The sequence below is a fragment of the Balaenoptera acutorostrata genome, chromosome 2 (genome assembly GCF_949987535.1).
Source record: "Balaenoptera acutorostrata chromosome 2, mBalAcu1.1, whole genome shotgun sequence".
Lineage (NCBI taxonomy): Eukaryota > Metazoa > Chordata > Mammalia > Artiodactyla > Balaenopteridae > Balaenoptera > Balaenoptera acutorostrata.
The window spans coordinates 57854849-57869403 of NC_080065.1; the positions used below are offsets into that span (position 1 = coordinate 57854849).

The 14555-nt window shown below is 39.1% G+C and overlaps 1 protein-coding gene across 3 annotated transcripts in view; it reads left to right on the forward strand.

Annotated features, from left to right (window-relative positions):
* Positions 1–14555, forward strand: part of PIK3R1 (phosphoinositide-3-kinase regulatory subunit 1) — an 82316-nt gene that overhangs the window by 44749 nt on the left and 23012 nt on the right. For all 3 annotated transcript variants that reach the window (XM_057540531.1, XM_057540532.1, XM_057540533.1), the window contains exons 3-4: positions 12314–12406; positions 12846–12920. In XM_057540531.1, coding sequence (XP_057396514.1) covers positions 12314–12406; positions 12846–12920 — 168 coding nt within the window. The remainder of the gene's footprint in view (positions 1–12313; positions 12407–12845; positions 12921–14555) is intronic.

Sequence of the window (14555 nt, forward strand, 5' to 3'; positions counted from 1 at the left end):
ACAGTGAGACTGATGGACTTTGCAAGGCTGTTACCGTGACTCGAGGAAATGACCTAAGGGACTAGAGCAGTATCTAGGCCAGTGACTGCTCAGCCCTCCCGCCTTCCTCACTTGGCCTCATCCTCACTCTCTATTTCCTGATCTGCCCTCCCCCCCCCGCCCCCCTAAATCATGGTATATAGAAGCCAATTAGTGTTACATTCCCTGACTTGTAGCAGCCATGGCTTTGGAGTACATTTAAGAACATGTGGTTACTTGTCTTCCGTTAGATCCACGTACAGAAATGTGAGAAAGGTTTTAGTTCTTTTGAATTTACTGTTCATTCTGGCAAAGTGAAAGTTTGTATCTCACTGAAAAACACTTTCAAAAAAGTTTCCCCTTCCCTGTTAGAAATTATAGGTTAAACTATCTTAATGAAATATAACTAAATTTTGCCGTTTTCCCACTTACTTAATTTATTTAATTTAAACCCCCCCCCCCATATTTGAACTAAGTTTTTGCTTGATGCCAACACCAGCCATCCCCAGGTACCTGTGATTTTTGCCAGCTTTGCAACAATACGGTGGCTAAGGGGAATATAGAGTTATTTTTAGAGTAATTCATGATTAAATGCAATTTAGTGTTTTATATTGGCCATGTGATCTCCGTGACTTTAATCTTCAAATCATGGAATTTTAAGAACTAGAAATTATTTTAGAACTTCTTATTTAAACTTTACCACTTGAAGACCCAGAGATATTAAATATTTTCCCCAAAGTTCCCCAATCTGTTACTGCCAGATCTAGAACTCATGTCCTTACCTACCGTCTATTTCTTTTTCTACTATGACACAGTGGCTTTTCAATTGTTTTTCATATGATACAATAATAATCCTGCATAGGTATGGCATTTAATAGCGCTTTTTTTTTAAACAGAAGTCACAGAAAGGATGCAGTGTGTTAAAAGACCCTGATTTTTAGTTTCTCCAATAGATTACGTTCAAGTAATAGCCAAAAAGTATTTTACAGACTAAAATGGAAGTCTTTAGTCTTTAAAAGGCTAATGCAAAAAGTGACCAATGGGGGGAAAGCTAATACAGCCTTTTGGATTAATTTGCTTAACTTTGCCTAGCCCCTTTTAAAAAATTACCCAAGCTCCTGTTGAAGCCAGCAAAAAACATCTGTTGACTTATTTATAGCCACAATTTCTAAGAAGCATATTCTATAGCAGATGAAAAAGTAGTTGACAGCTCATAATTCATAAAGTTACTGAGGCCTAATCTAACAGAACAAAATGTACAAAACTCGCTCCCGTGGTTCAGGACCTATCACTTCCCTTTTAACTGAAGACAGAAGTGGTGCAACAAAGTGAAGTATAGGTTGTTCTGGTGGTTAAGAAAGAGGCGACTGGGTCCTTTTTTCATTAACAACATCACAGGTATTGTAATATTTCCATTGTAGGAAACCAGCGTTTTTCTGACCATTCCCACTTTTCACTGGAAGTTTGAACAGGGTGCGACCTACAAATTGTTACCAACGTATTTTCTATCAAGAATCTAAAGGGCTGATGAAAATGACTCATTGAATACTTCTGTATCTGGGGCAAGCTTAACTTTTTTCTTCATTCCTTTTCTTTGACCACTTGTTATATTTGACATAGTCACTATGATATAGTCAGCCCTGCTGACTTTTAAGCAATTATAAAAATATACCCACTCCTCAGATGTCACCTATCTATATTTTTTAGCTCACTTCTGATCATCTTTTTGGGAACATAGTCAGATATCTTTCTAAAATCAATAAGTTTTATACTTTGCTTCTGGTCTATCTGTAGGACCTCCTGTCTATCACAGTTTAAAAAAAAAAAAGGGTAGATTAGTCTGGTACAAATAAGTCTTATAGCATAGTACTATTTATTACCCTGTGCTTTTTTTTGAGAATGTAATGATATGATCCAACTGCTGCCCAAATTAACCCATCTAAAATTGTTATCCTTAAAAAGAAAATCATATCCAGAACAAGTCCATGGATTTCTTTAGCTGAGAGGTGAATAGCCTCTTGTTCATTTCACTATTGATTTTTGTACATCATGAGATGAGAGAATTTATTAGCCCACCAGAATTACTCACATTTGTCTGAGGTAGTGAAAGTATGGCTCTGTTTTTTAAAAACTCTGATTCCTCACACAATTGTTAATGGTTGTGTTTACTTTTATCTCACAATTGCTACCCTTTATTGTATATGTGGATAGGTTAGTTTTCTATCAGTGATTCTTTTAAAAACATTTAATCAAAAAGTATGATTAAATACTGTCTTCCCTTCTTAATTTTCTTTGCTAGCTGATAGGGAATTTTCTATTCAGTTATTTTCAGGCCCCTTGTCTTTCTTGCCTTTATTTTCTTTTTCTTTCCAATCCTATAGACACGTCATCTTTTTCCTTTTCTCTGCCTCTTTGATCATGAGCATTTTAACTCCCTTCATATACTTATTAAGCATATCATATTAATATTTTATTTTGGAATCTTTGAAATATAAGTTACTATATATATATATATATATATGTATAATTTTTTTTGGTAAATTTTTTTCTGGGCCCTTTCTGCATCGATGATTAACGAAAATAAGTCCATTTGTACCTTGCTGAAAGTGATGTTAGCCAGCTATATTTAGCTAAACAAAACCCATTACATCCTTGGGGAAGAATGTGCTTAGTTTAGCCTTATGAGAAAATATTTAATAAATGCTGTCCTGAAAATATTTAGCCTGGCTGAGTGGACTGGCAAGAGTTTAATCCTGATAAAGCCGAGGTGATGGCGAGAAGCTGGCCCTCCAGTCCAAGCTCAGGTTGAACAAACGCACCTCTTGTCACTAAGGGTTGTAGCTGTGGGTGTCTCCTGTTGCCAAGTGCTTCACCATCAGTATCCTGCAAAGATTTTCCACCCCCTTCTCATGGCTCCAGAATGGCATCATGCAGCAGGTCTGCCTAAGGAGGAAATGAGGTTCATGGAGTGGTTTTATGGCCAGCTTGGAAGTTGATCTGTTCTTTAAAATCCTAGCTTTACCACTGACTGCTGGCATGTCTTTGACCAGCTTGCTGCACTTAGCCTCAGTTTCCTCCTCTGTAAAATGGGGACAATTATAATACCACACAAGGTTCTGCACACGAAATGAGATAAAGCACATAAAGCGTTGAGCAGTTTCCAACACTTATTGTTCAATACTATCAGTAGTATTGGGGACTAATACTACTAGTAGATGGGAACTATCAGTAGTAGTAGTACTAGTAGTAATGTGTTAGGTCAGCCTTTCTAATATATCCTTGCCTTCCCACCACCATCCCCCTAGCCCCTAAATTTAAAGACCTGAGTTTTCTTGACTGTGGCAAGGTAGGAAAAGCTCTGATGTGGACATCAGAACTGAGTTCTAGCCCTTGGCCTGAACTTCTGTGGGACCTTGGGCAAGTTGTGACCCACACGATCTCACCCCACACAATGGTACACAGATGCACAGAGCAGTAGTAATAAGGTCACACCTTGGTCTACATTTTGCTGGTGATCTTTAAATGAAGCCTTCTATCAGCCAGAACCTTGGAAGAGAAGAAAAATGCTAATCTTTCTCTTTTGGTATCTAATTGGGTATAATAGCAGATCTAATTAGATTTGATAGCCAGACCCTCTGAGTTAGGCAGCCTCACTTGCCTGACACATGTTTAGATGTTGGGCCATGGGATCTGGTATAAGATCAGCCCATGAAGCCAGGACATTTAGGCAACAAGTTATCAGTGTGGAGGTTAATCGTTGGGAGTCTGTTTCCCACAGAGATCTGGATTTCCTCTCTCTGATTGGTGGATTCATTCTTAATCCTTGCTACTCAAAGTGTGGTCTGAGGACCAGCAGCCTGGGCATCACCTGGGAGCTTGCTGCAAATGCAGAATCCTGAACCTCACCCTGATCTACTGAATCAGGTTATTAATCCACATTAAAGTTTAGGAAGCACTGCCCTAAACGGCTGCCCTTGGGAGTATTCTGTCTGACACAGAGGATGTTTACTAAATACCGGTAGAATTTGTATTTGGCATTAATTTTTTTCTAGATTTACAGCTTCTTTCCTCTCTTTGGGTATAACATGTTGATGTGTTAGGTAGCTCGGATTGCCGTGACAAAATACCATATCCTGGGTGGCTTAAACAACAAAAGTTGGTTTCTCAGTTCAGTTCATGTGACTGAAGGTCTGAGATCCAGGTGTCAGCATAGTTGAGTTCTGGTGGGGGCCCTTACCTGGCTTGCAGGCAGTGCCTCATTTTGTGTTCTCACGTGGCAGAGAGAGAAAGAGGAAGCTCTCTGGTGTCTCTTCTTATAAGGGCACTGATCCCATCGTGATGGCCCCCACCCTCATGATGTCATCTCTACTTAATTACCTCCCAAAGGTCGCATCTCCAAATACCCTCACATTGGGAGTTAAGGCTTCAACATGTGAATTTTGAGGGATGCAGTTCAGTCCACGGCACCTGATTTCTACACCTTACTTTGAGATGCATCCAAAAAAGTAAGATGGGCTGATGGAAAGATATGTAATAAATATAGTAAATATTTAAATATAGTAAATGTTAATTATAGAGTCTAGGATGAGGATATATGGACATTCACTGTACAGTTCTTTCTAGTATGTTTACAATTGCCAGAGAAAAAGCCCTGCTCTTTCTTTAGTTACTGGAACAGAATCTGGTGGTTCTTTTCTCTGATTTCCACCTGGGCTTTCTTAAAACTGCCTCACTGGACAGCTTTGCCTCTTCGGCAGTGCCCCCCTCTGCCCTCTCTCCTTGGTCAGCCAATGTCCTGCTTCTTCGCTGTTAGTTAGTGAGGTTCCAGCCTCCACTGAAATGCTTCTTTCTGGTCTCTGGTTTCCCCACTAGTGTCCTTCTGTCCAGTTTCTGTCTTACCTCGGCCCTCTCCTGATCAGAGGATCCTTCAATTCTTGTGAGATTGGGGTTTCACAAGTTACATTGGAAGAGCCTGCTGTATTGTTTTTAAGCATTTCTACTATTTTCTGCCTTTGGCCGTGAAATCTGTTGTCAGATAAAAGTGGGAGAGAAGTGAGTGCCATGTTCTGCCCCTAGGGAGAGAGCATGGCTCACCTGGGGCCCCAACCTCCCTCTTGTTGTTCATGGGGCTCCCATTGTCTTCTCTTTATGACCTTAATTATCTGCAGTTCAAGATGTTTTCTAGTGAGGGGCAATGTACTGACTTGTTTATTTGGGGGGAAGCTCAAAAGCTCGTGTTATTAGGGTCATTTTACTTGAACACACCAGAAAGTACTATGGCTGCCCACTTGTAGGATGGAACATCCAGTATCTGTGTGTCATGTGACACCCTTGCCACTTACCCTTAAATTAGCCTTGGTGGGAAATTCGGGGAAACTTATCACAGGTTTCTCTCCTTGACTGGGACTTGTAGACTCTGGTGGAGAGAAACAGGTCCAGGCTGAACTCAGGGACACTATTCATGAGCTTTGTGACCAAATGACTTAATTTATCTCAGTCTCCCCACCTTTAAATTGAGGGTGATAAGGAACTGCTATGAAAAATAAGTGAAAGCATGTCTGTAAAATACTGAGTGTGGAGGTGTGAGTCCTAATTGATGTTCAGTAATAGTCATTCACCCAAGAAACTCAAGGGCCCATTGGGTATGTGTCACATGATTTTCCCTTCTTTCTTTCCCTTTTGGGGCCTCTCAGTCACACTTCATACAAAATCTTTCTAAGCCAACAGACCAAAGGATCAACTTGCCTTATAAACCGTTAGCCTCCGAAATCCCGGGGACTCAACTATAAATTATTTTCCTGGTGGGGAGAGGGGGGTGTCCCCTGCTCTTCCCCATTTATCTCCTGCCCAGAATCTTAATTTGCTGTATGCTGTAAATTGTAATCTAAATCAGACTCCAATTTAGGTGATAAGAATCACAATTAGGCTAGCCTGTCAAAGATTAAGTGTAATCTTGCATTTCGATCTCCACGCAGAGGCTTTAACCGAGGTCATCAGAAGTGAAGCTGTAATGTCTGCTTATGTTTAATAAAGTCTTTGCCTGCTGTTTGTTTCCTGTATAGTCTCTTGTCTAGAAATAAATTAAATGGGCAGAGGATCTCAGATTCCTTTTATTTGTTTTTAATCTGTGAAGCAGAAGAGATAAACAGGAGAAGGTAAACTTAAAGATATTAAAGACTAATTAGTTTAGGGTATCTGAAAAGATTTGCAAACTTCTTGTTTAAATCTGTTGACAACTCTTATTAATTCCCTCTGACTAGTTATCCCTGAAAATAGTGTAGTTATGGCTGAAGGTTTACTTTCACATCTACTCTTTCTACTCCCATTTTCAGTTGCCCCTATTTTTTTTCCTTCCTTCTGCAAAAGAAAAATCCTTGTTTCCACCAAGTTCAATATCCTTCCAACTTCATCTTTCCTTTACATTCAGAAAACTGGAGTATAATAACTCAAATAGATAATCCTTATAGGAGAAAGTGCAATGTATTGAAAATCATGTGATAATTTAGATATGACTTCTGAAAAGATATTGAGTGTTTTTATATGTAGAAAGGCAAAATGCAGACGTCTACCCTAATTAAATGTTTCCTGTTTGCCACCTTAAAAAAGTATTGAGAATTCTTTCAGTCTTATAATAATTTCTGGTGTTAAAATTTGCCATTGCAATTGGGTATTTTAAAAATCTGTGAATAATAAAGAAAAAGATTACATGAATAATTCTCAATTAATAATAGCTACCCATTAGTTTGTGCTTGCTACATTCTAGGCACTGTGCTTACCCGTGTTTGTTTATACAGTATTCATTTAATCCTTGTTACACTTAAAATTATTCCCATTTTACAGATGAAGAAACTGGGATTCAAGTTAATTAGCATACCCAAGATTACACTCAGTAAGTGGCAAAACCAAGATTAAAACCCAGGTCTCTTTGGCTTTAAACCTGTGTTTTTAATAATTTCTCTACTGCTGATTAAACAGGTGTGTTCCAAAATTAAGGAACTCATAATTGGTGGTGGTGGTTTTTTTCTTTTTTTTTTTTTTTTGCTTTGTTTCAGTTTTTAGCTGCATTATCTTAGCCAGCATTTGTTTTGGCTTTGCCCATAGAACTTGAGAAGTTTAAACCTTCAGAGTATTAACCATTATAAGCATAAAGTATGAACATGCTTGTAAGGTTTATTTAAGAAAAGTATAGGGATTTGTTAGATTTTTGCCCACCAGAATGTACATTTCTCATTTGAAAGAATGAGGGAGACTGTTTTAGGCAGGACTAAGGTTTTGATTCAGCTACAATTTAATAGACAAGCATCTTGATTTAATATTGATGCACACTTTGCATATACTTTCTTTTCTGTGTATTTGTATTACATTTTAAAAGGTAAGTGGCAGCTTTTTATGTACGTCCAAGCTGCTTCCATCAGTAATGGAATACTTGGCTTGGGCAGTCTCTGGAGTGTCAGAATTTCAACTTAAACTTTCCATTCGTCCCTTCCAGGCACTAACTCTAAAATATCCTTTTTTATGGAGAAGGCCTCCAAAAGGTGCAGCTGTGTGCTGGTTTCATCTTGCACTTTGTAGCGGCGTTGGCACCATTTAACGTGAGGAATGCCACTATCTCCCACACACCACTGGTGCCCAGGGACTGTTCAGGCCTGTCCCTGTTAGTGATTTGGGAAGGGCCTAAGTCAGGAGAGAAGGCTCTCTTCTGTGTGACTCCTTGTCACCAGGGCAAAGGGGGAAAATAGAACTAGTGGAAAATGCAGCACTGATGATGTGTCATCAAAAATTCTTTCTACAACCTGGGACACATACTTCATTGGTGTTCCTGTTAAAGACTGATTCCTCTCTTTTTTTGAAACGATACACGTCTTGGCTTCACCACCGCTTTTAGACCCTTTTGCTCTTCTTTCTCATCTTCTTTCTCCTTAAGTAATACTGATTTCTTTTGATGAAAAGTGATTCAGCTAAGTGAAAAACTGGTGTTGGCTTGTCATAGAGGAATCTAAAATTCACCCAGTTTTAAGAGTGGACTTGGCTCTCCAGACGTGTACATCTGGCTACAGCAGGATTCAAAAACCAAAAAACATTCCTCATTCAGATATAAAAATCTGCCTGAAAGGTGAAATCAAATGAGAATTTACATGTAAACTTGATGAGTATCATGCTCTGCTAATTTGTGTTTTTTTAATAGCCACCATGTACAATCTCTACATTTTGTGTGTGTGTGTGTGTGTGTGTGTGTGTGTCTATATATATATATTTAGTTCCATTATGTTTTAGTTTATTGAACTGTATGATGTGGTACTTTATCACAGACTTTTCAAAGAACAACTTGCCAAATTTGGTACTTCCTAGCCATTGTCATTTCCTGTTGGAATTTTTTTAAATGGGATCTAACGGAAGCATAAATATTGACCTTGTGTATTTAATAAAATGAAAGGAATAGTTGATTTTAGGATTGTTGAAATAATTAATATTTTGCTTTAGAATGCTTTTTAGACTTTCACTGTTAATTGATCCTATTGCCCGAAGTGAAAATGTGAACTTTAAAAGCTTACCGGGTGAAGCTTCCACGTCCCATATGTTTAAATATTTTAAAGGGGAAATGGATTGAATCATAGATATTGTACTAGAGAATAGGAAATCCTTGAATTGTTATTTTAAAAAACCTTGTCTCTTTGTAAAATTTACCTTTTAAAACTCCCATTGAAAAACTTTGATCAGTTATGATGCTTTATGCATTTGGGTAATAAGCTTTTTTCAATATTAACAAAATTCAGTGGTAAATTCACTCGATATGTTACAAAGGAGTACCTGTAATTCCTAATATATATGTCTAGTTTTTATCTTTTTAAAGTATTCTGGGGTGTACTTTGAGAAAAATGTTGTTATAGATACCTGATAGCCATCACAATGCTTTTTAGAAACTTCATGTAATACTTGTATGAGTGAAACAAATGATACTTTGCAGCTCAGGATATGCTGCATGGAAAGTAAACTACCCTGTTTTGCCAAAGAAACATTGAAAGGACTAAGGACAGGCTTTTTTTTTCCTCCTTCTTCAAGCTGAAGTGAAGAAATAAGAGTGGCAGAAACAATTTTATATGTCGTATTTGCCAACCCAGTAATATAACAACTCTTGGGTGCATATTTCAATCACAATTAGGTGAAATCTTTAATTATCACTTAATTTAACTTTCGTATCTGCCTGCAGAAATGATCGTGTTGATAAGATTCTGAAAGGAGATAACCCTTTATTAAGTAATTCCGTTTTTAGTTGCCAACTTTAAGGGTTTTTTTTTTCTTTTTTTAATTAAAAAAAATGCCTGTGTAATTTATGAGGGAAGGAAAAGAGGAACGAGGCATGTTAGTTGGATGAGTGTCGTGTGGATATGTGGGTTCATGCATGTACTGTTTAATCTTTAGCTTTTTGCATTTGGCTGTGCTGAGATCTGTAAGTTGGAGAGGGCTAAGAAGAGACGCTCCAGTGAGTCCTAATTAATAATATTTCTCTACACCATATCTCTGCCTTTATGTTTTCCTTCTGTAACATGTGCTGATGGGATGATATTTCATTTTGTTCAGTGTAGAAGGCATCTATGAGGGAGGCTATTTTTGTGAGCTGATAATCTAAGGCAAAGGGAAGTAGTTTATAATTTATCAGAGGAATGAGATGCTATGCTCTTTCATTTTATAGTATTTCTTTTTTTATTTTACAGTGCTTTTAACTAAAAAAAACTATGAAACTTTCAAGATATTTGTGTTTTTTATTAAAGTATAGTTGATTTACAGTATTGTGTTAGTTTCAGGTATACAGCACAGCGATTCAGTTTCGTATATATATTCTAAAGATTCTCTTCCCTTATAGGTTATTACAAAATATTGAGTCTAGTTCCCTGTGCTGTACAGTAGGTCCTTGTTGGTTATCTATTTTATATAAAGTAGTGTGCATATGTCAATCCCAACCTCCTAATTTATCCCTCCCCCCACCCCAAGATATTTGTATTTTTAAGTGCTTTTCGGGTATACTCCTATTTTAACAGATTTGGGCCATGTCATTGCTGGATTTTTTCAGGCAGGGGGTGGGGGTCACCCGCATGGATTTGCTTATCATATATAACATGTCCTAAAAGTTATTACTAACCCAAAACAGATGACTAGCTCCATTCCTGGATATTCTGATTCTGGGGGTTTGTAGTCATACCCAGCATTCTGTCTTCCTGGCAAGTTCTCCAGATGATCCATAGGCACAGGCCAGTGGGGGAAGCACCAGTGAGATGAAGTGTCCATTCAGCTGTCTGCATCGTGACTATCTGGCAAGTCCGCAGCATATCTGTCCTGCTTTCATGAAGTGCGAAATGTGTTCAAGTGCTGTTGCAGTAGGACAAAGTGGCCCAGGAAACTGAGTGATAAATTTTGTGTGCCCTGCGTTCAGATGTTGATAAGCCCCGTGTCCAGATGCCATGTCCTCCGGGACAGCTTTTAGTGGGGTCTTTGTAGCACGAAGTCAACTCAGGAATCTTTCATCTGTTGTTGACAAAACTTGCCCTTGCTCAGGCTATAGGACTGCGCTCTTCAATAGTGTGGTCACTAGCTACATACAGCTATCTCATTTTAAATCAACGAAAATTAAAAATTCACTTCCTCTGTTGCAATAGCTACATTTCAAGTGCTCAGGAGCACTTGTTGGGTAGCACAACTAATAGAACATTTCCATCATCACAGAAAGTTCTTCTGGAGAGGGCTGCTATAGGATTTTCTTCCATAACTTAGCTCTTCTCCTTTTATCCTGGGTACTTGGAATGGCTAATAGCGTTAGGTGGCAAGATCACGTTACTGTCTGTCTCAGGAAACAGTGCCACCTAAAAGGGTCTTCTACTACAGGGTCTGGGTTTCCGAAATGACGTAAATCATACTTAATTCTCTAAGGTCAAAATTTAACATAATCTCACTTGACTATGGTCTTGTGAATCTGTTGTTTTTCTATGCTGACTCTGTTAGAAAGATGGGCTTCATTAGAAATGTGCTTAACATGATATATGGCTTATAATAAAAATCACACCATGAAAATCTCATTGAAACAAAATTGTCAATATTTAGTCTTTCTTATTAGATTATATTAACTATTCCTAGGTGAGAGTATATACACCGCATTGAACCTTAAGTGTCTACAAATTATTTATTGATGGCTGATAAACAGACTGCACATGTAGGTATTTTCATGAAGACTGTCATTTCACCTATATTTTGCACTTTGAGAAATTTGAGATGAGTATGTTTAGCTCCCTCTTCTGGTATATTATGAGAAAAATATTTGTACTTTACTTTCATATATTTTTGGAGTGAAAATACAGTTATCAATGTTATGTTGAAGGGCATTATTTGTGTCATCCAATTAGACTCTTTTTTTCCTTTGTATCATTTGGTAAAACATGTAAATAAAAGCATGGAAACAAGTTCATGAAAGCATCACATTTCTTAAGATATTAACTGACCAAAACATATGTAAGCAAATAAAGGCTTTTCAAGAGTAGGTCCATGGGGATTTAATTTGAGTCTCAAGTGGCCAGGGATCATTTGTCCTGGCTTCGGATCTGATATTAAGCCCACCCCGCCATTTGTGGGGCTTGGGGCAAAAGTACAAAAGGAAGCCCAAGCAGCCTGTGTCTAAATATTTTAAAGTTATAAATCATATATTGATTGTTAACAGACTGTTCAATAAGATACGTTCCATTCTCCTACCTGGACAGTTATTTCTTCACAATGACCAGGAAGCCAGATTCGGATTTAGAGTTCTTGGGTTCTCAGTTCTGCCCGAGAGTGTGGTGATACGGGGAGAGCTGGTTCCCAGCCCACCCCTGGCTTGGCCCTGCGCTGCCAGGACCTTTGCACGTCCAGACTCCGTTCCATCCTGAGCCCCACTCCCCAGGTCCAAAGGGGCACCCCTGCAGGGAGGTCTGCCCTGGGGAGGATGGACCTGGGGAAGAGGCCCGAGAGGCCACTGGGACAAGGGATTCCGAGCTTCTGGGAAGTGTTCTGAGTGTGTCCTAGGAGAGAAGCAGTGGGCGTGTCCCCTTGGCCCCCCAAACTCATCACACTGTGGGAAGAGGCACAGCTGGGGGGCGGCCCGCAAGGAGCCTTCTAAACACAGGGCCCAGTACGGGCTCTCTCTCCTTCCGGCCTGAGGTTGCTGCCATCCCAGTAGAACTACATGACCTCGTGTTCCAGTCATCTTCACTGACGTTTACTGCGTTGGATTACCCCCAATTAAACATAACCGCGCAATTGTGTTTATTTGCAGCTTCGACTCTTCCAGACCTTGCAGAGCAGTTCGCCCCTCCTGACGTTGCTCCACTGCTTCTTATCAAGCTAGTGGAAGCCATTGAAAAGAAAGGTAATCCAGCTGGTAGAGGGGATCGGTTAACGGGTTATGGCCTGATTTTGTGGGTGTTATCATTTGTATTTGTCTGGTGGACATTCATTAAATACACTCCTTGCCACCTGTGCTGGACCCACAAGCTGTTTGTTGCAGTGACCTGGGGAGATAATCTTGGTCTGACTTCTGACTCTACACTAACATGTAGTTACTGTATGGAAACCATTAACTTCTCCCTATTTTAATAAAGAGAATTAACTTGCTCCTCAGTGGCCAGGTGATGTTGCCAAAGTTATTGACATGCCAGATAAGATGAATAGCAGGAGTTGACTTCCAGGAATATTTGGTACACATCTAGAATAGACACTGGATGGAAACTGGAATGTCTCTCTGGCCGCAGGCTCACACATTCTCCAGAGAGCTGTGTTTTGCATACTCGGTCTGTTTTGTGTCCTAGGTCTGGAATGTCCAACTCTATACAGAACACAGAGCTCCAGCAACCCAGCAGAATTACGACAGCTCCTTGATTGTGGTGAGTGTCACAGAGCTAGAAATACACATGGGAAAGACGATTCTCACCTTTCTGTTTCAGGTAAAGCACAAAACATGTGAGCTTAACTGTGCAACATTCTCAGTTTGAAGGGAGCTCAGAAATATGCACACTTCCCTCTGCCCTGTTACGGTAAGAGGGCAGACCTCTGATATTTGTCTCCTGAGTTGGGTTGGGGTGTGTGTGCCTGCCTGCCTGCAGGTACTTGGCTGTCATCACAGCCATGAGCCTCTGGGTGCTGTAGAAACTGCAGGGGAGAGAAGCATCTTGGGATTTCTCTGCCTCTGCTTATCTACCATCTTTCTCTGACCCTGCCATTGGCTACATCTAATTCATCTGGACCAGTTAAAAAATTATTTGTAAGTCTATGTCATTTAACAAAGGTCTCTTCTGACCTTTCCCGTTTTCCCTTTCTCTCTCTTTTTCCTTTTCTTTTCCCTTTCTTTCTGTCTTCCTTCCTTGCTTGCTTGCCTTTTCATGCCATATTTACATCAAGTAACATCATGATATTGTTATCTTCTGTAATGTGCTGGTAAACCAACTCTCTGGGGGGAAAAAATAAGCCCTGGTTTGTAGCATTTACCCACTTCTGTGGTGTAATCTTCTCACCGTGGTTAATTTCAAGCTACCAATGTGTTATCACTGAACTCTTGGGAAGAATTGTGAGCCAGTACAAGTCGGCTCAAGCACACCATTGGTTAAATGACATCAATTAATTTAACCAAGTGGTGGCTTTATTATTTGTCCCTTCCCTCCTTTGCCATATGGAATAAAACTGTACAAATGTAAATTTACTGGCCATCATTCTAGCAAGTCATCTTCTACATCAACTTCTAGAATCTCTCAGATCCTTCATTCCCTCCCAGTACTTTTCTTTTTATTAATAATTTTTTGCCTCACACTATTTTAACTGAATTTGGGTGTTTGAACCAAAAGGAGTGAAACCCAGTTTTGGAAGAAGCACGTTCAGATGTGCAGTTATGCAAAGAATGCCCACATGACATTTAATAAACGAAAAAATTTGAAGTGTGAGGCAGCTTCAAAACAAGGCAGCTTATGAAAATTTCTAGAAAAGATGTTTCTGGGGGAAAAAAAAGGAGATTAGATCTTTATCATTCGATAGTTTTACTTGAAATGCACCGCCCAAATGTTTGAAGCTGAAAAAAAAAATTTTTTTTTAACTTTCATTTTTCCTTTGTACATGGAAATCAGTCTTACACACACACAGAGCACATCCGCCTACACACATCCAGAGTAGGTCATTAGAAGTTGACTGGCAGAAAAATCAAGGTGAAAAGACTTGTTTTTCTTTATCTCTAACAGCTTTACCAGGGTGTTAAGGAAACACCAAATTTTGTCCTAGCCAATTGAAACAGAGATACATGTTTTGGTCAGAAAATTGATCAAATCGAACATGTTAAAAGTCACAGGAAATGTTTAGACTTCAGAGACTGATGAAATGGGAGTTATTTGCGAAAGAGCGGTTACGTGTTTAAGTGTGACCAAAAACAAAATGATGCAGTTGGGCTTTAAAAAAATCTTCACACCACCTGTGAGATGGAATAAATAACCCAAATTCACTTCAACAAGATATTTTGACAGACAGCTTTCTTTCCC